At 42.1% G+C, this 25374-nt stretch overlaps 1 protein-coding gene across 2 annotated transcripts in view; it reads left to right on the top strand.

Moving 5' to 3' along the window:
* The window catches only part of ADAM12 (ADAM metallopeptidase domain 12), a 377960-nt gene that overhangs the window by 341745 nt on the left and 10841 nt on the right, over positions 1-25374 (top strand). For both annotated transcript variants that reach the window (XM_008978894.5, XM_054243454.2), the window contains 6 exons: positions 1-119; positions 3281-3358; positions 6236-6344; positions 9858-9993; positions 10955-11060; positions 13052-13231. The exon at positions 1-119 is cut by the window's left edge and continues 80 nt beyond it. In XM_008978894.5, coding sequence (XP_008977142.1) covers positions 1-119; positions 3281-3358; positions 6236-6344; positions 9858-9993; positions 10955-11060; positions 13052-13231 — 728 coding nt within the window. The remainder of the gene's footprint in view (positions 120-3280; positions 3359-6235; positions 6345-9857; positions 9994-10954; positions 11061-13051; positions 13232-25374) is intronic.

Here is a 25374-nt window from a genome sequence, read left to right as displayed (position 1 = left end):
CAAACATCCCACAGCAGGAAGGAGGCCGGATTCTGTGCCGGGGGACCCACGTGTACTTGGGCGATGACATGCCGGACCCAGGGCTTGTGCTTGCAGGCACAAAGTGTGGAGATGGAAAAGTAAGACCCAAATGTTTGCTTGTATCATAAAGCCTGGAACAGGGCCCACTGAAAAATGTCCTGTGCGAGAGCTGGGTTACAAGGTTTGTTTGCTTCCCTAAATCGATTTCTTCTCAGGCGCACCTACAACAAAAAAGTCAATAAATCCTAGATCCCGGTCTGACTGTTAAAATGCAGATTGGGGAAAATCAAGCCTGTCTTCTCAGGCCGTGAGTGTTAATAAGTCCTCTCTGCACTCCAGGTGTCATGAGGACTTCTAGCCAGGGAATTACTTTGGAAAGAAATACAATCGCATATTATATTGGTTTTGGATATGTGGCTTGGTTTTTAGCACGGAGTTCTTGGGGGCTTGTCCTCAGCTGGACGGAATGGGGAATCAGATGTATTTTTAGAGGCCCTGTAGAGAGAAGAACAGGAGGGGAAAGGAGTGGGAGAAACTCAAAACCAAAGGAGAGGGAGTCCTTTCCGAGAACAGGGAGAAAGGTACATGGAGATATTTTGAGGTTTAGAAATAAAGTCAAACTTTTTTTAAAAAGAAAAAAAATTGAGATTTTCATGCTCTGTCATACTGATTTTTTTATTTTTCACCAAATTTTCTCATCAGACTAAATGACAGCAAGCTAATGCTACAGTGTTTTAGGGAAAAGATGAAACAACCCCCAAATGCTTTTTAGGACTCCATTTTCAACATGATCTTGAAATCACTCACTAACACAAGGTCACAGGAAGAAAAGACAGAAGCAGAGACAGAATCCTGAGGACAGGTGTTCGCTCCACTGTCCTGTCTACATCGCCCGCACACCCTGAGCCACAAATGCTTTTTCCTTGAGAAATAGGATAATATGTGAAGTGAATCTTATTATACATTCTGAATGTCTCCTTACCCACATTTGCTCATATTCAAACCTTGACATTAAAATGACACCTGAATTTTTTAGTCTCAAATATTTTGTTTTTTAACTTTTATTTTTGGTTCAGGGGTACATGTGCAGGTTTGTTATGTAAGTAAACGGTGTCATGGGGGTTTGTGGAACAGATTATTTTGTCTCCCAGATACTAAGCCTGATACTGATCAGTTATTTTTCCTGATCCTCTTCCTCCTTCACCCTCCTCTCTCTGATAGGCCCAGTGTGTGCTGTTCCCCTCCATGTGTCTATGTGTTCTCATCATTTAGCTCCTACTTATAAGTGAGAACACGTGGCATTTGGTTTTCTGTTCCTCCATTAATTTGCTTAGGAAAATAGCCTCCGGCTCCATCCATATTCCTGCAAAGGACATGATCTCATTCTTTTTTATGGCTGCGTAGTATTCCATGGTATATATGTACCACATTTTCTTTTCCAGTCTATCATTGATGGACATTTAGGTTGAGTTCATGTCTTCGCTATTGTGAATGGTGCTGTAATGCACATATAGTGCACGTGTCTTTATGAGAGAATGATTTATACTTCTTTGGGTATTACCTAGTAATGGGTTTGCTGGGTCAAATGGTAATTTGTTTTTAGGCCTTTGAGGAATTACTACATTGTTTTCCACAATGGTTGAACTAATTTACACTCCACCAGCCGTATATAAGTGTTCCTTTTTCTCCACAACCTCGCCAGCATCTGTTATTTTTTGACTTTTTAATAAGAGCTATTCTGGCCGACAACTGTTTTTTAAACTGTAGCCTGAACAGCCAGGGCCAGGTGCATCTGGACATTCAAATTCCAAGGGCTCAATTTATCAAGTTTGTTTTCCATCGAGATGAAATATGCTTTGATCTTAGCACCTTGGTTCTCTCAGGGCTCAGGGATTAGCAGTGATTCCCATGAGGGTTCTGCTGTGCTCACTGTAATCAGGCCAGGTTCTTTTATCAGCTGGAATGTGACCATCCCCTTGGCCAGGATTCCCACCCACAGAGTGGGGATCCCCTCAGTGCTGCTTGGCCAGCACTTCTCCCAAAGGGCATGTCTCTTGCCTTAGATGAGCTGTTGGGGTCGGAGGGTGACCTTCTCCATCAGAAGGTTCTACTTGATTAAAAATTCTGCCATTGAAACATTAGATTCTTCTTCCTTTGACTCCACTGATTTGTAAACTCTTATGAAGGAGAAGGGGCTGCATCCCTTGAGTCTGGAGTATATTATGTATCTTTGAAATGAGGCTGCATCCCTTGAGTCTGGAGTATATTATGTATCTTTGAAATGAGGCTGAACTCTTTCAGCCAGCGCAGTATCATTTAGCAAATTCCTGCCACTACAACAGCTTGATAAATGCAAGGAGTCATCTGTTTTCCTCTGCTGAGCCTCGTTGCTGATGGTTTATGTCATTGATGATATTACTTGTCAGTCTGTATCTGGAAAAAGTCCCCGTATTTCATTCTCTCCCTTAAAAGATTCTTCAACCCTGGATTCTTGGAGTCTCTCCATCTATGTCTGTACAGGCCCTGGGATAGGGAGTAATCTGTCTCACCCTCTCCCATATCTTTTAATGGGTGAAAAAAAAAATGCTGCAGTAATAGATTTCATTACAAGCTCTAAACAAAACTCATAAGAAAAGCAGTTATAATTTTAGAATCAACTGGAAGTTATATATATATATATATATTTTTTTTTTTTTTTTTTTTTTGAGACGGAGTTTCGCTCTTGTTACCCAGGCTGGAGTGCAATGGCGCGATCTCTGCTCACCACAACCTCCGCCTCCTGGGTTCAGGCAATTCTCCTGCCTCAGCCTCCCGAGTAGCTGGGATTACAGGCACGCACCATCATGCCCAGCTAATTTTCTGTATTTTTAGTAGGGACGGGGTTTCACCATGTTGACCAGGATGGTCTCGATCTGTTGACCTTGTGATCCACCCGCCTCGGCTTCCCAAAGTGCTGGGATTACAGGCTTGAGCCACTGCGCCCGGCTGGGAGTTATATTAAAAGCCATAAAATGCAAAATAATTTAATAGTGTTCCCATTGAACTTAGTCTCGAAAAGTGCCGAGTTTGGAGGAGTCAGGTAACAGGATCCAGGCGAGTCCAGTGTAGAAGGTATTGTTATGCAGCGTCCGTACTGACTGAGAGAAGGCTGAGTCTTCTCCAAGCTTTCTTTTGCTTGTTTTTTGTTTGAATACACATATGTGTGTGTGTTGGCGGGATTGGAGAAATACTAAGATATTTGCGTGTTTCCCTCCTACAGATCTGCCTGAATCGTCGATGTCAAAACATTAGCGTCTTTGGTGTTCACGAGTGCGCAGTGCAGTGCCACGGCAGGGGGGTAAGTAGGCGGAGCTGCCCTTTTACAGCCAGCCGATAACAAGTTAAGCAATAAATCACTCATTCGTAAAATTTTGCAATGCGTGGCCTCTTTAAAATAGAGCGGTCAGTGTCTCCGCAGTATTTTCTTCTAAAGACATTCATTTCCTTTGACCTTTCCATGTGATTTTTATTTAACAAAGAAAATCAGATTGAGCAGTAAGTACCTTCTTAATTAACATTCTATGATTTTACAAAAGATTTTTGTTGTTCAAAGTAGTTTGAAAACAAACCTTCCTTTGTGAAGAGTTTCAGATTAACATTTCAAACAGCACTGTTCCTCTTGCGACCAACATTCAGAATCGGTGTCTGAACTGAAATACTTCCAAGAGGAATTGAAACAGGGACAACAGATCATATTAAGCACATGTTCTTGAAATCACACACAACAAGTTTCAACTAATGAAGGCTGTTATTTTAGTTCAGAGAACCTTTAGGTTAGAAGAGGACTCTAATTGCTTCAAACATAATTTATTTTTCTTGATTGGCTTAATTATTTCCAATGGAATCATATTAGTCTTGATTAACGACACCAGAGGTTCATTTGTTTTCCTGAAACCTTTTTTTACAGAAATCATGCTCCAAAGTCTTTATTTTAAAACTTTCAGACACTTGCCAATGATTCTTACACAGAATTACAGGGTGGGGCAGGGGTGAGGTTGTAAATTACCATCATGCTGGAACCATAAAGGATCATGGTCTCACCTGAGATGGGTGTGTTGACAGTAAGCCTAGCTGACTCCCAATATAAAATGGAAGCTTCTTATGTCTTCATTGGATCATAGATTATTTTCTGATGGCTGTTAAGACATGATCAAGTCCAGCCATCATTTTACTGAAGAAGCCAAGCCCTGAGCTGGGGGGGATGGTGTGCCCCAGGTAATACTGCCAGCCAGCTGCAAGCTGGTTGAGGACCCCGGACCACTCCCTTTCCAATATCCCTGGCCCTCATTCACACTTGGGGGAGGAGAGGTCCACATTTGCTGGGTAGGTGGAGCAGTTGGCCGAGCATTGCTGAAGAGTAGCTTGGCCACTGTCCTACCCTAATGAGAGAACCTCACAGCAGCACATTCATGGGAGCTGTAAAACGAGGCACAGGGCCACAGTTGCAGAGAGAGGCCATTCGGGTCAGGTGGGCATCTGGGGCTAGTAAGTCTGCAGCAGCATCTTTGAGGGATCAGCCAAGATGCTTATATTTGGCATAGGCTCTGCCTCATGCTAATTCTACTCAATTTCTGCTTTGTAGCAGCCTACTTTCTAACTTACGAAAGCCCATCCTGACTGTCGGCCTTCTTTTCTGAAGCAGTGGGGGTGGGTGGTTGATTCATCAAAACAAGTCAGTCGAAGCAGGGAAGCATTACATGGGAGATGTATACTCCACACGTTTTATTTTGCCTTAAGATATGAAAGTATGTATCTGGCAGCCATGTTTTGATGGAGGGCTGAGGCCTTTGGGTATTTGTACATCAACTTCCTGATATAAACCACCCAAAAATGCATCATCAGTAATTTCTAGTTTGTTTCTTTAAATGGGGGGGAACCTTGAACACTCAACAGCATCCAAGAACAGCTTCCTCCTCATCCTCTGCAGCTCTTCTCAATCACTGTGCAGTTGTCTCACTCCTTCCTAATTTTTTAGAAATTCTTTTAGTGATTTCTTTCTTAATCCAGCATTCCCAAAGGATTCAATCTAATTTTATTTAAAAAAAAAAAACAAAAAACTTTTTTTTTTCTTTATAAAGACAGGGTTTCACCATGTTGGCCAGGCTGGTCTTGAACTCTTGGCTTCAAGTGATCTGCCCACCTTGGCCACCCAGTTGCTGGGATTACAGGTGTGAGCCACCATGCCTGGATCTAACAACCTAATTTTCATAGAAAAAAATACATTAAATATATATCATCTTGTCTTCATGGTCATATTCCATTGGTTCATGTACTTTCAGTTAGTTACATCTGGCATGATAACGAGTCCAGCCAGCATGGACAGGCTTGGGAGCAGCCACCATCAGTAGCCCTTGGTCACCAGGTGGGCAGGAGCTCCTGGCCCCTCCATGGAATGCTCTGGTCTACAAGCTGGGCCCAGCAAGGGCAAAGCACAGCCTCCTCAGGCTTTCTTGGTCTCCCTTTCCTGCTGTGCCAGAACCATTCTCTTATTTCACAAGGAAAGGAATCCACTGTTGGATTTGCACCCCCGTGCATGACTGGAAGCCAGGGAACAGCCACGGGGAAACTGCAAGAAGGAAGCAGACACTGCAGGAACAACACGCAGGGGAGGCTTCCAGGAAGTGTCAGTGGAAATCCCACGCATGCTGCTGGGCTCAGGAAATAGGAGGACTTGCCGTGGCCTGCCTTGGACCCCAGCCTGCCTCGGGACCTGGCAGTCAAGAGCCTCTGACCCTTCTGTCTGAAGGAGACAGGGATGTACCAAGCATCTGTCAGTCCCGCGGTGCCCCAGAACTCTGGGTCTGTAGCCCCGAAGCAGGGTCCCTCCTCACTGCTGAGGGGGCTCCTCCTCACAGTCAGACAGTGAGCTTTCTGGATTAAAAAAGGAAGATAGGAAGATGGAGAAGGAGGTGAGGTGGGTGGGGGAAGATGAGCCCAAATAATCTTCATCACTCTTAACAGCCTCGAATAGGCAGATGATGTGTCTTTGCAGCCTCAGGTCTGGTTGCACCTGTGTGGTGCGTCGAGCCGAGTTTGGGCTCATTCACAGCATGGCAGGTGCTGAGTCTGGCTATGCTGGGGTGTTGGGGGGCTCTGACCATGGCCCCTTGCTTCTGCTGTGGTGAGGCACAGACCGTGTGCCCTAACCCCACGTCCCTCCCCTCCGCCCTGAAAGGTATGCAACAACAGGAAGAACTGCCACTGCGAGGCCCACTGGGCACCTCCCTTCTGTGACAAGTTTGGCTTTGGAGGAAGCACAGACAGCGGCCCCATCCGGCAAGCAGGTCAGTGAGGCCCCGCATCCCAGTGGGAGGTGGCTGAGCACCTGGGGGCAGGTGGGCTTACGAGCTGTCAGCATGGGTGCGGGTAGAACCTGCAAGAAGCCCAGTGGGGCCCCACATGGGTCTGCAGAGCCTAGAGCCTCCCCCAGTTTCCAGATGCCCCTCTCATCCCTGCCCGATCTTCCAGGCTCTCCGCTTTGGCTGAGTGGCTGAGTTTGCAAATCCCTTAGCCTGTGGCGGTTTTCTTGGCTAAGGTCGTTTCTACAGTGAACTGCTGAATGGGTATGAATTTCACCATCGCGTCGAAGGTCTTTGTAAAGGCCAGCATCGGTGTGGTAGGGTCACGAGGTGTGAAGTTCAATGCCTTTTAAAAGTCTTACTAGAAAGACACCCACCTCTTAGTAAAGGCGACAGTCGAGGGAGAGTGGGAGTCACTGCAGCAGCTTCTGTGTGTGACACAGCTGTGCAGGTGCTGTGCGGTGCATTTCATGCACATGACGTCATCCGCTCCTTACACAGCTCTGAAGAGGGTCCTATGACTCTTTCTTCCTATACAAAGAACCTGGGGCTCAGGGAAGTTGAGTATTTTATCTAATGGGATCTCGTTCAGATTTAGACACAGGTCAGCCTGTCCCCCCAAGAAGCTCTTAGTAGCGGCTGTGCTTGGACTCGCAGCCCTTTTTCCTCAGATGACCTTTAGAAATGGTCTCCTGATGTGGTGCTGTTTTCTCTGAGTTCTTGTTGGACAATTCAGGGGCAAATCAGAATGATGCGCCTTTTTGAGGGAAAGAAGCAAGGCAGGAAGCCACAGAGCTCCAACAGGGAGTGCAGCCAGGGCCAGGAGCCCATGGGATCGTGTGAGCACGCACCTGCAGCCACACTGACACTCATCTGCGCCCTCCCATGACATGGAGACCACGCCCAGTGCTGCTGCAGAGGAGGTCACACGTCCCCAAGGCCTCTTGTGACAGGCAGCATTGACTCTGTGGCTTTGCCGTCGTTTCCATGACAACAGACACAACACAGCTCTCAGGACTCTGGAGGGGAAGTCCAGCCTACCAGGCATGTCTGCAGAAATAGCTCGAGGAAAGGCAGCGAGTTCGTGGTCCAGCTTCTGCTAAAATGTGGACGTGCTTCAATGCCACGCCTGAGAGAGCACCAGGTTACCACTGTAGCAGGCCCCAGTGCTGCATCAAGGAGGAAAAGGACCCAAAAGTCCAGCCTTTCACTGAGCCTCCATAGCAGCAATGAAGAAGAAAAGGTTGGGCCCAGGGTCCCCTTTCTCCAGTGACAGCTCAGCTTTGACAGCCCTAACGACTGGTCTCTGGCTGAAACTTAATGCTCTGATGTGGCTTTTTAGCATTCATTATATGAAAACAGCAAGGTTTTAGTTTTTAATTTATCAGAGCCCCTGCTACGCATTGTATGTCCATCCAAGCAGACTGAATGGCATTGAAACAAAACAGGGAAGAAGGCAGGACAAAGGGCGGTGAGCTCTGTGGCTCTTTGGTGTGGACATACGTGACCGGCAGTACTCAGGTTTGAGGGTTTGCCAAAAGCCAGGGAACTCAGAGTCACTGAACCTTCATTTAACAAATGAGAATGCTAAAAAGTGAAAACAACTGGAGAGCCTAACTCCATCCCCTGTGGCCATTATTTCATAAAAGAAAGTACATTTTCAATACCGCTGCCTCCACCCTGCGCATAAATATACAAAATCAAGGCTGGCCGTGAGCAAGCATGCCCCGCTGCCCCTGGCCTGGCCGTGGCTCAGAGGCTCATTGAATGAGTACTTGTGTGTCTGCCACATGCCAGCCACTCTCCTGGGTCCTGGAGAGACATGAAGCAAGTATGACATGGCATAAGTGCGGGAAGAGAGGGCGTCATGGGAGGGGAGCAACCCCCACGGAGCAACAGGAAGGCTCCTGGGGACTCTGCATCTGTTGAGGTCTGAAGGGGTGAGGGAAGCGTGCATTCTGAAGCAGAGACAGCTGGCTGTGTAAAGATCCGGAGTGTGGACTGGGCCGACAGGAGGGGACACAGGACACGGTGCTTGTGCTGGTCGTGGGGAGGAGGGAGATGGAGTCACTCACTGCCCGGGCCTCTGGCTTGAGCAACGCTGGGGCGTGCAACAGGTTCAGTGTGGGGGCCCTGTAAATGTTCAGTTTCATAGATTAATGTACTGAAGACTTATGGATTGACTTTCTAGAACTAGAAACTATAGTTCAAGACTTCTGCTGCTCACTTTTTAAATTAGCTTTGTTACGAGACACCAGAACTCTAGGCAGAGCCCCCGTGATCACGGCTAAGGGTCTGAAAAGAATGACATTTTGGCCGGGAAACCGGAAGCAGTGCTTTTCCAGTAACACTAACAAATGAGTCGAGACTGTCATCTGTTGGCTGTCTTGCTCAGGCTAAGACACATCCCTGATAGGCCTTGGTAGTGAGGGAGGAGGTCCAGAAACCGAGAGGGCGTGAAAGACGTTCTTCCCCTGGAGCGGGAGCGGCTGCTGCTGCGGTCCACAGCCAGCTGAGGGTCCAGGTGGGAGGCGGGGTCGGGAGAGCTCAGGCAACTGCAGTCACCCTCATGGACTGTGGTGCACTTACCTAATGTGAAGTACAGCCTGATCCTTGCTGCAGGGGAGACAAATGAATCAAGATCCCTGTCCTCTGGGAATCCACAGTCTAGCTGACATCACAAGTAGATCTCCTCTAAGTCCAAGCATTTGGAGTCCTTCCCAGCCAGGCTCTGACCATAGCTGCTGTCAGAAATCAATCTGATGGTTTGATTTTTCCTTCCTTTCCATACCCTTGAGGATGCTCTTACATGTACTAAAAAAAAAATGGCAGCAGGTCATACAAAAGATGGTTTTCATAGAGAAAATAGCTTCCTCCCAGGAAAAGGGTTTCCTCACAAGTGTGTTTTTTAAGTCCCTACTATAACAAAGCAAAACCCATGGGTGTGTCGTTGAAGTGATGAGTTTTCTTTTTTTTTTTTTCCACTATCTACTTTTGAGACATCCAGAAAAAAAGCATCTCATTTTTTAAAAATACAGAAAAGATAAAGCAGAACCCAAAACTACAGAATGAGAAAAGAGAGGCATTTGGAGGTGGCAAATCCATGCTGAGGGCTGGGAACATTTTAGCCTGGGGATGGCTGCATTTCTGGTGAGGTTTCAGTGATGACTCCCTGCTACCTTCTGTGGCTAACATGGTCCACTGTGCCATTGTCATGCCTCACGGAGCCTGTGTGGTCCAGGCCATCACCCCACATACCCAACTAGATTCCTGTTTAGCAAGATCTAGAGTTGTCAGAAATGAATGATGGTGACATAGATTGAACCTCACGCATGACCTTTGAAGTAAGACAGTTTATTAGTACATTACTCAAGGGTTTACTCTCTTCATTTCTGTTTGTTGCCTCAAAGTTCACTTTGCCATAAATGTCACAACTTGATACCTCCCATACGTCACTGTAACTGCTGCCTTCCGTGAGCCCAATGTGTTTTGTTTCAGATAACCAAGCTTTAACCATAGGAATTCTGGTGACCATCCTGTGTCTTCTTGCCGCTGGATTTGTGGTTTATCTCAAAAGGAAGACCTTGATACGACTGCTGTTTACAAATAAAAAGACCACCATTGAGAAACTAAGGTACCCTGGGTTTAACTTATCATCTTTTCAAGAAACGGCGGCTCAAAAAAATGTATAGCAAACTGCTCCTCACTTCATTTTTTAGCAAAGGTCAGATTTTCTGGATCATAAAATTGGGACTTGGTTCTTTTCAGGTTTTTTGTTTTGTTTTGTTTTAAATTTCTGCCAGATCAGCTGCCTCCTTTACTTCCCTTCAAACGACAATGTGCTGCTTATTACATAAGCAAGCAGGGTGTCAGGGAATTCCACTGACGTGCTTTCTCCCACCCTTATATGAGTAACTCTTATACAACATGGAGACATTGAAATATTTTCATCAGATGGGGTAGCTTTTGATCCAGGTATATTCAAAGACATGATCGCTGAAATGCCAGCTTCATACAGGCCATCTTCCAGGACTCCCTGCGTCACACTTCTATGGAGTACAAGAACCAATTCGACAAAATAGAGGTTTCGAGGGGAAAAATTCATATTTCTTTCTTTCTGTTTTTTTTTTTTTTTTTTTTCCGAGACGGAGTTTCGCTCTCGTTACCCAGGCTGGAGTGCAATGGCACGATCTCGGCTCACCGCAACCTCTGCCTTCTGGGTTCAGGCAATTCTCCTGCCTCAGCCTCCTGAGTAGCTGGGATTACAGGCACACGCCACCATGCCCAGCTAATTTTTTGTATCTTTAGTAGAGATGGGGTTTCACCCTGTTGACCAGGATTGTCTCAATCTCTTGACCTCACGATCCACCTGCCTCGGCCTCCCAAAGTGCTGGGATTATAGGCGTGAGCCACCGCGCCCGGCCTCATATTTATTTCTTAATCCTCTAAGAGTGTTAGGTAATTTTTCCTTTGCATGTTAACTTTAACTGAGCTAAGTAAACTCTCATTTGAGTGCCTCTGTGAGCAAAGTGTAAACAGTCAAGTCAGTGAGAAGGGAAACACTCTTGGTTAGCAGGTGTGGGATTGTGTTGCAGGTGTGTGCGCCCTTCCCGGCCACCCAGGGGCTTCCAACCTGGTCAGGCTCACCTCGGCCACCTCGGAAAAGGGCTGATGAGGAAGCCAGATTCCTACCCACCGAAGGTAAGTCCTGAATAGACGTGAGCACTTAGTGTACACATGCAGATATGAAGTTTTCAATACAAGATTGAATAAGAATGGGATCCTAGAGGCACTGCCTGTGAAACGCTGACTCAGCATCGCCAGGTCAACAGGCTCTAGGAGGGTCTCTGTGATGATCAGGCCAGAGGGAGGCCCCACGGTGCCCCAGTGGAAGCCCACCGAGATCCTGTTGAGGCAGTCAGTGTCCCCTATGTGATGTGGTGCAGCCTATCTTTAGTTGCGATCCCTCCGGTCAACACACTGGCCACATTTCCAAGCCCAAGCTGGTTCCTGATACCAGCCCCCAATGCCAGCCCCACCATGGTTTCCAAATGCCACCACCTCGCTTTAGGTGAGCTGCTTTGGCCCACTGTTACTCTTAAAATATTTTTCAGAGTTACATGGAACCCTCAGAATTGCCCATTTTGTCCAGCCCTGAGCTGAGGAAGCCCTGTCTACCCTGCGGTTTCAGAGAACTGGATCCTTAACCCAGAGTACCCCATGGCTCCCTGCTGTCTCTTAACTCTCTTGCTAAGCTGGTGAATTATAGCTAGAGTTCATTCTCATAGTTTTTCCCCACCAAATTTTTCTGAAGTATCCACAGAATTCTTGAATATTGAACTCGTTCAGCAACAGTCCAGATTATAACAGTGAACAAGATTGGTGTCAAAAAAAAATGAGAAGTGATTGAAAACTCATTGCCGCATAATCAGCAGACAATAAACTGTTTTAGCTCCCTTGATCCAAAAAGTATAGAGGGTGGGGCACCAAGGAAGAGGCTGCCATTTCCAATAAGCTTTGCCCCATCTGTCCCCAAAGGTGGAACCATAAGCAAGAATGGCTTTGTGTGTTAGCCAAAAGCACATCTTTAATTTTTTTTTTAAAAAAAAAGCAAAACACAGCTCTATTTTAAAAAAAAAAAAAAAAGCACAGCCTTATTTCTGAGAGCCCCAGACTGACAACAATCCAAATATCCATCAACCAGTAAAAGAATAAACAAACAATGGTATATTTCCACAATGGGATGAACCACTGATGTATACAACACTGTGGATGAATCTCTAGGTAATTATTCTGAGTAAAAGAAGAAAAACCAGACAGAGAGCGTACGCTATGATCTCACTTACATACAATTCTGGCAAATGCAAACTAACTGATAGTGACAGAAAATAGATTGATGATTGGAGGGGGAGGGAAGGGATAAGGAAGGCTGACAAGGAAACTCTTTGGGGTGAGGGGTACATTCATCTGTCCATGTGTTTGCTGTGATGGTTTCATGGGTATAAAGATAATGTCAAAAATGACCAAATTGTAAACTTTATGTCAGCTGTACCTCAATTAAGCTGTTTTTGGAAAGAGAGGAGGGAAAGGGTGGAAGCCTGAGGTATAAGGGCCCCTGCAGCACCTATTGGTGGGAGAACATCTCCAACTCCAAGGCCCACCCCAGCTGTGGCTTCTTAAAGCGGTCACCCTCCTTTCCCCAGTGGTTTTCTCAGTTCTCATTGAGCCTTGCATACATTAAGCTGTGTCTTATTTTCACATATCTTTGTAATTCCCTTAAGATCTCGGTCCATGTCTTTAGACTTGGTACTTTTTCAAGTGCTTTCTACCTATTTGTTAATTAAATGGTTTTTAAAAATCTAAATAAAAATCGATCCTTCTATTACAGATTTGGTGGGGTGCAGGCAGGTGGTGCTTGTTAGAATTCTGAAGTTTAAATAAATCAGAGTTTCCCTCTCGTCTACGCCCTTGATCTCTTTCCTTTACCCCACCTTAACCTTCAGCTATAGCAGAGGAGTTGGCACTGCTTTTTCCTTAAAGAATTACTGATATTTTTGAAACCCACTGGTAATTTTTGTTCTGAAATCTACTTCGTATGATGTTAGTACATTCACTCCAGTTTTATTTTGATTAGTATTAGTGTTGTCTTTCTGAAACCCACCATAGCATGGCTTTTTACTTCGACCACACAGGACCATCCCAGGAGATTGCTACAGGGTCAGAATGTTGACATCAGCAGACCCCTCAATGGCCTGAATGTCCCTCAGCCCCAGTCAACTCAGCGAGTGCTTCCTCCCCTCCACCAGGCTCTGCGTGCACCTAGCGTCCCTGTCAGACCCCTGCCAGCCATCCCTGCACTCAGGCAGGTCCAGGTATGCTTTCAATACTAATATGATAGGACGTTCAAATCCAGATTCTGCTCCTTGTTAATGTGTGAACTTAGACAAGTTGCTTACCTTCTTGGTGCCTCTATAAAACAGAGATAATTCAGCTCCTCAGATGGTTAAATGAGATAATTCACATAGAGCAGTTAGTTTGGTGCCTGGAGTATAATAAGGGTGTGATATATTTTAATTTACTAGTCATATTTTTTTAAATATTTGAATAGTTAGAGCACCCATGCAACTAATATAAACAAACTATGATACTTTTGAGAATAGCAGGGGGACTAATAATAATTAGGCCTGGACAGTAAAATAGAGACAGACAATCCAAGACAGATAGTCACCCTAAGAATAATCAGTTACAGTTTCTCATCATTTTATTTCAAAATTATTTGTCAGAATTATACCACCTAAAGAGCGTCTCTGTGCCAGACCTAGCACTGCATTGGTGGCTTTATGTACGTCATCTCATTTTTATGCTATTTTGGAAGTAACCATTTCTGTTCGCTGCAATAAGGAATGCTATTTCATAATAGAAAACTTGAAGGGAGGAGAAAAATACATGAGATAATCACTAGTAATCTTTCACTGCTGTTATATTTTCTAATTTTTTATAATTGTATATTTTAACATAATTTAGATTATTTGATCACAGCTTTATAAACTGCTTTTTTTGGCTTTAAAAATCCATCCCATTTACAATGGCATTAAAAGTGTTACTTAACAATAACACTATCCTTGAATAATTGTTTAAGTACCTCCCAGTCACTGGGCACGTATTGATGTCTGTCATTTTTGCTCTTATAAACAGCTCTGTTATAGAGTTCTAGACAAGTAAACATTGAACCTCTTTAATTATTCCCTTAGGAGAGATTCTTAAAAGTGAAATATTGGATTGAAAGATTGTATGACCCTTTTACGCCTCACAATTTAACAGTATTTTTTCAGAACTCTTATATATGTTTGTGTTTCCACATTATTATTGTCTTTCTCACTATGGCTTTGCTAATGCTGAATTTTAACTTCTACCAGTTTGATAAATTACAACAAAATATCTCAATTTTTGGCTGTCTAGTAGTTCTATCAGTTACCAAGAGGAGATGTTGGACTTTCCAACTATAATTGTGCCTCCTTTGAGTTCATCCGTTTTTGCTTCATGTATTTTGAAGCTCTGTTGTGATCCACACAATTAGGACTGTTGTGTCATCTTGGTAAAGTGAGCTTTTATAATGATGTCATGTCTCTGTTTAGCTCTGGTAATCTTTGTTCTAAAGTCTACTTCATCTGATATTGGTATGTTCACTCCAGTTTCATTTTGATTAGTATTAGTCTTTTTGCAATCATTAATGTTATTTCACAATAGGACACATAATTCATGACTGCAGCAGTGAGAAATGGGTACTTCCAAAAACAGCATAAAAAGCAAGGTATATATTTTCCCATCCTTTTACTTTTAACATATGTATGGCATTACATTTGGAAAGAGTTTCTTGTCGACAGCATATGGATTATCTTTTTCACCCATTTAGCCAGTTACTGTCTTTTAATAGGTGTGTTTAGAACATTTACATTTAATGCAATTGTTGGTGTGTTTGGACTTCAGTCTACCATGTTAATGTTGTGTTTGTTTCCTCTGGTTGTTTCATTGTGCTCTTTTATGCTGTGCTCCCGTACTTCAGTTGAACATATATTAGTATTCCATATTGATTTATCTACATCTATGTTTTTGAGTATACATCTTTGTAGATGTTTTTTTGTATGATTAGGACAGTTTCTCAACCTCGGCATTTTGACATATTGTACTGAATACTCTTTGTGATGTGGGGTTTTCCTGTGCAGTGGAGAATTTTCAGCAGCATCCATGGGTCTATCAACTAGATAGCAGTAACATGTGTAATTATGTCTCCAAACATTGCCAAAATGTCTTCTGAAAGGCAGAACCTCCCGGTTGAAAACCACTGCTCTAAAGACTACAGTATGTGTACTTACTTTATCACTTCATGTAAAGTACAGAAACTATCACCTTTTAGGTCTTTTTTCTTCCTCCTTTTATAACACAGGTGTCTTATCCATATTGAGAGTTACTTCAGATGTTGCAGTTTTGCTTTCAGCAAATTATAGAAACATAATCTTTAAATCTTAAGAGTCTACTATATTTACTCATATATTTACTTTTTCTGTTATTTCTTCACTCCTAATGTTTCAAGTTTGCTTATTTTCTGTCTGAAAAACTTCTTGAGCCATTTTTTAAAGCAAATCTGTAGGTGACAAATTCTCATTTTCCTTTATCTGAGAATGTATTTGTGCCTGGAGGATAGTTTTGCTGGATATAGAATTCTGCATTGACTATTTTCTCCTTTCAATACTTAAAAAATGTTCCACTTCCTTCTGAACTCCATTGTGATAAGAAATCGACTAAAAGTTCTACCCATAGTCTTCATTCCAGGGAAGGGATGTGGCATGTTATTTTAAGAAGTGATGGAAAGTTGAGATCTGCCAATCTCTAGGCCATGATGCCTGGTGAGGAGCAGGAGGGAGGCATGACTTTTTTCAAGTGTTGTGCTGGAGTAAGGTCAGGTGTGGGCAAAACAGTTCTGTATTTCTGGAATGCTCTTTCTCTAGTATTTTGGCTCAAGATAGCAGGCTTTTCCAGTTGTGGGCCTATTGAAAGCCCAGGCCAAGAGATGTAAAAGTGCACACACAAATACACCACTGAGTAGTTCCTGGAGTTCTGAGATCCTGAGCCAGCATACTTTCTTTTCTTCAACTCTCAGTCTTCTGTTAGTTGCTTTACAAATTATGTCCACACATTTTTGTTACACTTAGCAGGAGAAATAGGGTGAAATGTGCTTATTCCACTTTGTCCAGACCTCATTTCTTCTTGTATTTTTTTGATTACTGGTACACTTGAACTACTTTTTATATATCTGTTAGCCAATGTTATACCAGCAAACTGGCCCTTTAAAAAATATCCTGATTTATAGCTGATTTCTCTGCTATATAACCTCCCACTATGGCCTGTTTCAAGCCACTAAAATGACATTATTGAATGAGGAGTAGGGAATTGGCAGTTATGAGCTGGTACCAGCCATCTTAAGCATACCACTGCTGTTAACTGTATTTGTCCTGTGAATTGTGCTTTCCTATCCTTTGCCTATTTCTTTCTGTTTGAGAAGTAGAATTTTTCTTCCTGGTTTATAAGAATTTCTTTTAAAAATATTTTAGTAATTTATTATAATTTTAGGTAAGATTTTTTTGGCATAAGAATAATCCTGGTTTTAATATTGAATTTTTCTCTTGTGAATTTTCCCATTCCTTTCGTGCTTGCAAAGTCCACTCCCATTTCATTATTAGTGAAAGCCCACATATAATTTCTGCTGTTTATTAGCTGTTGATAGTTCTTTTACATTTGTTTTTTGAATTTGTTTTGGATTTGCAGTCATAGAAGGTGGTAGGCACACTCTAAACTTTTCTGGTCCGTGGACTTACTTGAGAATCTAACAAAAGCTATGAACTCATAAAATGCACCAATATCAGTATTTTGTGTGCACATTTCAGGTAGCCAAAGAGCAGGGAAGCTCCTTTCCCATGTACCCCTCATCCTGAACCTTTTTATTGCTATTTTAAGCAACTCACCTGGGTACCATGTCAAACTGGGGCTATCTCCAACAGACCATGTGATCAGAAGAAAGTATTCCTACCACTGATCTTCTTTTCTCTACCAGCGGGGACTCTTCCAAGATTTCCTTTAAATCAGGCCCGAAAAAGTTCTTCATTCTGTTTTATGAAACTAAGGAAATGTTACCCTTTAAACATCAGTCACTGAAAAATCCACATTTCTCACTCCAGGCTGGTATCTGTCTGGAACTTTTCCGAGACATATGATATAGATTAAGTGTGTGATTTTCTCTCCCATCACACATAGGGAAAGGGAATTAATTCCATGCCGGTGTGGAGAATATTTGGAGGTGGCTCTTATTTGGCAGCCACAAATTGAATCCACTGACATTTTATATTTTGGAGTTCCTCATGCCCTTCCCTGAACCACATGACAAACACAGCTACACAACGAATCCTGCTTCATTGGTCCAAGTTTACTGTCTAAGCATTCCAGAAGGAGACAGTATCACAAACACCATCTTGGTACACCTCACATTTCAAATGTGAGCTAGGTCTTTGTAGAAACCATTTCATCTTCTATAAAATGTTCTGTTCGACTTTTTTCAATGAAGGACAGCTGAATGAACTTACTCTCTAGTCCACAAACATACCTTTGCAATGTACCATTTCCTTCATGGTAAAAGGACCCCTGGAATTCAAGCTTCTCATCCTAACTCCCCAGTCTTGATCAAGGAAACAAACTTATTTTTTTTTCATCCCGTCAACTATATTAGAGGAAAAATAATTCAGTGTATTCATCTAGCTGTTTGCTGCATCTTAGCAAAGGTGGAGATCTTCAGCTCAGTGTTGCTGTCAAGATGGAACATTTCTCCTAATCAACATCTTATCTGCCTGTATTATATGTAACATACGACATTTTATAGCACAAGATTCGCCAGTCTGGCACAATCTCTTCTAAGAAAAGGCCAATTTGCTTAAGTTCCCATAGGAAGAGGGTGGCAGCTATTACAAGGAAGTCCAGATTCCTCCTCAAACCCATAAAAAAGGTGATGAATGATGAGCTGGGGCTGTTACTGGTAAGTGGCAGCTACCCCTTCACAAATGCCCGCCAGGATGCAGACGTGAGCAAAGCTAGTTAATTTAAGCCATGATTGTAGATCAATCAGGTGCTGGCCAGTTCACTCAGAGGTGGAGCCCAGACTTTCAACTGTTCAACAGAATGAATTTGGCTCTGAATGGATAAGGGCCCTTCTGACCTGTGTGGGCATCTGATATTGAAACCTGCAATTGCAGAGTCTAGAAATCTGGGGGTTGGATCCTTGCTTATCAGAAATACCAATAAGCAATGAGAAAACAAGACTCATTTGTCAGTATGTTCACCTGAAGAAGATGAAAAATACAAGAAAACTGAGTTTTTTGAGAGCTTTTGTTACTACCGGCAAAGCACAGGCTAATAACTGAGAAAGGTGCTGCTGAGTGTCCTGTGCTCACTCTCTGCTTTCCAGCTCTCACCCTCCCCTGGGATCTCTCCATCCTTGGGCCTTTCCACAGTCTTCCCTCCAGGACCCCCTGCTCACCTGCTGCGATAGCCTAGAGTTACCAGTATGCCAGCTCTGCCCTAAAAAGGCACAGACTAAGCTTCTAAGTCCAGTCCCTTGAACACAATAGATATGTAGGGAATATGCTGAATTGATGTGGACTTAAAATAGTAAAAAGTCAGTTGTCACAGTGCCATTCTTTATGGAGCCATCACACTCAGTGAGTTACGAATTAATGAAAATGAATCCATCCTCCTGTAAATCTAAAACACAGCTACCAAGGTCTTGGACTCTCCCTGCCAGATACACAAGACTTCCAGAAACTTTAACTGAATTTCTTTGGCTTTATATAATATACTAATTATTCATCAGACACCCCCATCAAATGTCCTTAATGGTATCAGTTATACACAGAAGCACTCATGTCTCTCAAGAGAAAGAACTTCTCAGAACACAATGTTTTCAAGGGGAGTCATTCAAATGATTACAGTATTCAGAGGGGCGTTTGTTTCCACTTCCGTCTGTTACTATAAACATTCAAAGTCTGTAAAAAGCAGATGCCTGATACTTTAGCCTTTACATTTGTTAATAGGTAATATATGCCTATAATTAAAAATCTCAACAGTATAAAGGGTCATTCAGAAAACAGTCTCCCTCCCCAGAAGCAATCATCACGGTTACGAGGGTTTTATAAAATACAATTTGGGATGTGATGAAAAGTCTCAGTTATACCCCGCCCCCTTCACTCTGCAGAGAGACTATGAAAATTTTCAAACACTCAAAATTGGAGAGAAGAGTACAGTGAAACCCTATCTACCCATCATTCAACTTCGGCAACTGTCAACTTGCTGTCACTTACCTTACATCCTTGTTTCAAATTCAAATGGCAACACATTATGTACTTTCTTCTACTTTGGTTATTCCTTATTAGCTTTATACATCTGCCTCATTCTTTTCACTGGCTGCATCATATTTCATTGTGAAGCTATACCATGGCTTCTTTAACCTGTCCCTTACAGATTCCAATAGCGGTCGTTTTCAATCATTTGCTACATCCCACAGGCATATTCCTGCCCAAGATGGCTGTAGGGTAAACTCCCGAAAGCACAATTGCTGTGCAAAGACCACATGCATTTAGAAATGTGATAGATCGGATGAAACTGCCTCTAATGGAGTTGTTCCAGCCGTTCTGTTCTCTAACTCATCACCAACAGAGTGTGTTCAGAGATTTCCCCTCTCTTTGCCAATTGATAGGTTAAAAACAATGGTCTGTACATTTTTCTTCATAGGAAATACTTCATAGTGAGATGAAATGCCTTTTCACAGCTTTAAGATTTTCTTTCTCATGAACTGCCTTTTCATCTTTGCCATTTTTTAAATTTAGGTTTGGGGGTACTCGTGCAGGATGTGCAGGTTAGAGGTAAACATGTGCCATGGTGGTTTGCTGCATAGATCATCCCATCGTCTAGGTATTAAGCCCAGCATCCATTAGCTATTCTTACTGATGCACTCCCTCCTCCCCTTGCCCCATTGGGTCCATGTGTTCCTATCATTCAGCTCCTACTTATAAGTGCAAACATGGGGTATTTGGTTTTCTGTTCCTGCATTAGTTTGCTGAGGATAACAGCCTCCAGTTCCATCAATGTCCCTGCAAAGGACATGATCTCATTCCTTTTTATGGCTGCATAGTATTCCATGGTGTATGACATTTTCTTTATCCAGTCTATCATTGATGGGCACTTGGGTTGATTCTATGTCTTTGCTATTGTGAATAGTGCTGCAGTGAACATACGCATGCATGTGTCTTCATAATAGAATGATTTCTATTCCCTTGGGTATACACACAATAATGGGATTGCTGGGTCAAATGGTATCTCTGCCTCTAGGTCTTTGGGGAATCATCACACTGCCTTCCATAATGGTTGAACTAATTTACACTCCCACCAACAGTGTCAAAGTGTTCCTTTTGCTCTGCAACCTTGCCAGCATCTGTTAACTTTTTAACAATTGCCATTTTGACTGGCATGACATGGTAGCTCACTGTGGTTTTGATGTGCATTTCTCTAATGAACAGTGATGATGAGCTTTTTTTCATACGTTTGTTGGCTGCATGAATGTCTTCTTTTGAGAAATGTCTGTTTGTGTCTTTTGGCCACTTTTTACTGGGGTTGTTTTTTTCTTGTAAATTGAAGTTCCTTATAGATGTTGGTTATTAGACCTTTGTTAGATGGATTGAAAAACTTTCTCCCATTCTGTAGGTTGTTCTTTCTGATATTTTGCTGTGCAGATGCTCTTTAATTAGATCCCATTTGTCAATTTTTGCTCTTGGCATCATCATGAAATATTTGCCCATGCCTATGTCCTGAATGGTATTGCCTAGATTTTCTGCTAGGGTTTTACAGTTTTGAGTTTTATATGTAAGTCTTTAATCAATCTTGAGTTGATTTTTGTATATGGTATAAGGAAGGGGTCCAGCTTCAATCTTCTGCATATGGCTAGCCAGTTCTTCCAACACTATTTATGAAATAGGGAATCCTTTCCCCATTGCTTGTTTTTGTCAGGTTTGTTGAAGAACAGATAGTTTTAGGCGTGCAGTCTTATTTCTGGGTTCTCTGTTTTGTTCCACTGGTCTGCCTATTTGTGTAAGTACCATGCCATTTTGGTTACCATAGCCTTGTAGTATAGTTTGAAGTCAGGTAGCATGATGCCTTCAGTTTTGTTCTTTTGCTTAGGATTGTCTTGGCTATTCGGGCTCTTTTGGGGTTCCATATGGATTTTTGGTTTTTTTCTAATTCTGTGATGAATGTCCACAGTAGTTTTGATGGGAATAGCACTGAATCTATAAATTGCTTTGGGCCATTTTCATATTCTTTCTGTCCATGAACATGTAATGTTTTTTCATTTGTTTGTCTCCTCTCTGATTTATTTGAGCAGCGGTGTAGTTTTTCTTGAAGAGGCCTTTTACTTCCCTTGTTAGCCATATTCCTAGGTATTTTACTCTTTTGTGGCAGTTCTGAATGGGAGTTCATTCATGATTTGGCTTTTGGCTTGCCTGTTGTTGGTGTAAAGGAATACTAGCAATTTTTGCACATTGATTTTGTATTCTGAGACTTTGCTGAAGTTGCTTATCAGCTTAAGCAGCTTTGGGGCTGAGACAGTAGGGCTTTCAAGATCTAGGACCAAGTCATCTACAAACAAAGATAGTTTGACTTCCTATTGGAATACCTTTTCTTCCTTTCTCTTGCCTGATTGACCTGCCCAGAATTTCCAATACTATCTTGACTAGGAGTGGTGAGAGAGGGCATCTTGTCTTGTGCCAGTTTTCAAGGGGAAAGCTTCCAGCTTTTGCTCATTCAGTATGATATTGGCTGTGGGTTTGTCATAGATGGCCCTTATTTTGAGGTATGTTCCTTCCATACCTAGTTTATTGGGAGTGTTTTCACAGAAAGGGGTGAATTTTATTGAAGGCTTTTTCTGCATCTGTTGAGATAATCACATGGTTTCTGTCTTTAGTTCTGTTTATGTGATTAATCACATTGATTGATTTGTATATATTGAACCAACCTTGCATACTGGGGATGAAGCCTACTTGATCATGGTGGGTAAGCTTTTTGATATGCTGCCAGATTCTGTTTGCCAGTATTTTGTTGAGGATTTTTGCATCAATGTTCACCAAGGGTATTGGCCTGAAGTTTTCTTCTTTTATCTCTGCCAGGTTTGGGTATAAGGATGCTGCTGGCCTCAGAGAATGAGTTAGAGAGGAGGCCCTTCTTTTCAATTTGTTGGAATAGTTTCAGTGGAAATGGTACCAGTTCCATTTTTTACCTCTCATAGAATTCAGCTGTGAATCTGTGTGGTCCTGGGTTTTGTTTGGTTGGTAGGCTATTACTGCCTCAATTTCAGAACTCATTATTGGCCCGTTCAGGGATCCAATTTCTTCCTAGCTCAGTCTCAGAGGGTGTATGTGCATAGAGGTGTTACAGTATTTTCTGATAGTTGGATTTCTATGGGATCAGTGGTAATATCCCCCTTATTTCCGATTGTGTCTATTTGATTCTTCTCTTTATTAGTCTAGCTAGTGGTCTCATAATTTTTTCAAAACACTGCTGGATTTTTTTTTTGGAAAGGTTTTTCATGTCTCTATCTCCTTCAGTTCCACTTTGCTTTTGGTTATTTCTTGTCTTCTGCTAGCTTTGGGGTTTGTTTGCTGTTGGTTCTTTAGTTCTTTTAGTTGTCATGTTAGGTTGTTAACTTGATCTTTCTAGTTTTTTGATGTGGTCATTTAGTGCTATAGCTTTACGTCTTAACACTGCTTTAGCTGCATCCCAAAGATTCTAGTATGTTGTCTCTTTGTTCTCATTAGTTTCAAAGAACTTCTTGATTTTTGCCTTAATTTCATTATTTACTCAGGAGTCATTCAGGAGCAGGTTGTTCAGGTTCCATTCGTTGTGTGGTTTTGAGTGAATTTCTTAATCTTGAGTTCTAATTTTATTATGCTGCAGTTTGACAGTGTTATAATTTCAGCTCTTTTGCATTTGCTGAGGAGTGTTTTACTTCTGGTTATGTGATCAATTTTAGAGTAAGTGCTGTGTGGTGATGAGGAGAATGTATATTGTTGGTTTTGGGTGGACAGTTCTGTAGATATATAACAGGTCCACTTGCTCCAGAGCTGAGTTCAAGTCCTGAATGTCTTTGTTGATTTTGTCCAATATTGTCAGTGGGGTGTTAAATCTCTTACTATTACTGTGTAAGAGTATAAGTCTCTCTGCAGGTCTCTAAGGATTTGCTCTATGAATCTGGGTGCTCCTGTGTTAGATGCATATATATTTAGAATAGTTAGCTCTTCTTATTGAATCGAACCCTTTAGCATTATGCAATGCCCTTGTCTTTCTTTATCTTTGTTGGTTTAAAGTCTGTTTTGTCAGGCACTAGGATTGCAAACCCTGCTTTTTTCTGTTTTCCATTTGCTTGGTAACTTTTCCTCCAACCCTTGATTTTGAGCTCATGTGTGTCTTTGCATGTGAGATGGATTTCTTGAAGTCAGCATACCAGTAAGTCTTGCTTTGTTATCCAGATATTGGGCCCAATATGAAATTCTGGTTTGGAAAATCTTTAAGAATGTTGAATATTGGCTCTCAATCTCTTTTAGCTCGTAGGGTTTCCACTGCAAGGTCTGCTGTTAGTCTGATAGGCTTTCCTTTATAGATGACCTGGTCCTTTCTGACTGCCCTGAAAATTTTTTCTTTCTTTTTGACCTTGAAGAATCTGATGATTGTGTGTCTTGGGTTTGATCTTCTCATGGAGTATCTTATTGGGGTTCTCTGGATTTCCTGAACGTTGGCCTGTCTAGCCAGGTTGGGGAATTTCTCCTGGATGATAACCTGAAGTATGTTTTCCATTTTTGTGGCCTTATCTATTTTTGATCTTTGAGGCTGTGGACCTTTGGATGGGGTTTTTGTGGGTTGTTTTCTGTTTGGCCACTCTTCTGTAAGGCTGCTGCAGTGTGCTGGGGTCGGGGAGAGTGGCTCTGTTCTGCTCATTTCCTTTAGATACTCCGGTCACTTGAAGATTTGGTCTATTTACATAATCCCGTATTTCTCAGGCATTTTGTTCATTCCTTTTTATTTTTCTCTATTCTTGTCTGATTTCAGAATGATAGTCTTCAAGTTCTGAGATTTTCTCCTCTGCTTGGTCTATTCTGCTATTAATACTTGTGATTGTAGTGCGTTTTTTAGCTCTAAACTGACTACTTTGGCTGTCAGCTCCTGTGTCATGATTCCTAGCTTCTTTGAATTCGGTTACCACATGCTCCTTCAACTCAGCAAAGTTCTTTCTTACCCACCTTCTCAAGCCTATTTCTGTCATTTCAGACCCAGAGGTATTGCGGTCATTTGGAGAAAAAGTGGCACTCTGGCTTTTTGAGTTTTCAGTGTTTCTGGGTTGATTCTTATCTTTGAGGTTGCTGATCTTTGGATGGGGTTGTTTTCTGTTTGGCCACTCTTCTGTAAGGCTGCTGCAATTTGCTGGGCGTCTGCTCCAGCCCCCAGTAGCCTCAGGTTTTCTTGTACTGCTTCCCGGGGTGGGGGTTCCCCTGGCTCTGTGTCACTCTCAGGTGGGCCATCACCTCACCCTGTTTTTTGTTGTTGTTGTTCTCCATGTGTCTATTTGTTTCCCTAATTAATCCCACCTAGTATATAAAGAATCAAATTTTATTTTTTTCTAGATGACCTCCCAGTAATCCTCAATACCATTTATTTTATTTGTCCTTGATAGGCCTATGTTTTATTAGATTTGTCTGGTTTCTCATTCTACCCTACCCTCAACCAGCTCAAGGTGTTATATGACCTTCCTCTTAACTACCATTAGAACTTGGAAACAGGACTTTAATCTCCCCTCTACAAATGCAAAATAATAGTTACATGAAAATTTAGCAACTTTCCTCTAAACATTGCTTTACCTTGCTCACTGTTCCAATTTGTAGTGTATTTTGTATTTTTTAAATAGTCTGCATATTGTCTTCTGTTTTCTTCCTTAGTCCAAAGATTGAAATTATTTTGTTTTTACTTTTCTATATTTTAAATATTTTAAAAACTAAGTTACATTTATTCTACGTAGAATTAACCACTGTTTTTACATCTTTCTAGATGTATATGCCTATTAAATTTCAGATATATAATATGCATACGTACTCTATCCTTTAAAAAAAAAAGTAAAACATTACAGATAAAGTCACTACAACTGCATTAGCCCCCTCCAGATACAATCACTGTGTACCTTTGGTGATTTTTTAATAGAACATTTTGAATATTTCTGTATAAATATGTATCCATGAATATATAGTTTCGAGTTTTAAACTTGACGTAAGTGGTATCAAACTGTACTTACCCTTCATGCAGTTTGTTCTCACCTATGTTGTACTTTTTTATATTGTTTCTAGAGGTTCTTCCTGGTTCTGATTCAACTATGCTAGCT

This window comes from Callithrix jacchus, chromosome 12 (genome assembly GCF_049354715.1).
Source record: "Callithrix jacchus isolate 240 chromosome 12, calJac240_pri, whole genome shotgun sequence".
NCBI lineage: Eukaryota > Metazoa > Chordata > Mammalia > Primates > Cebidae > Callithrix > Callithrix jacchus.
Note: the sequence above shows the minus strand (reverse complement) of the source record. Positions and strands in the feature narration are given on the sequence as shown.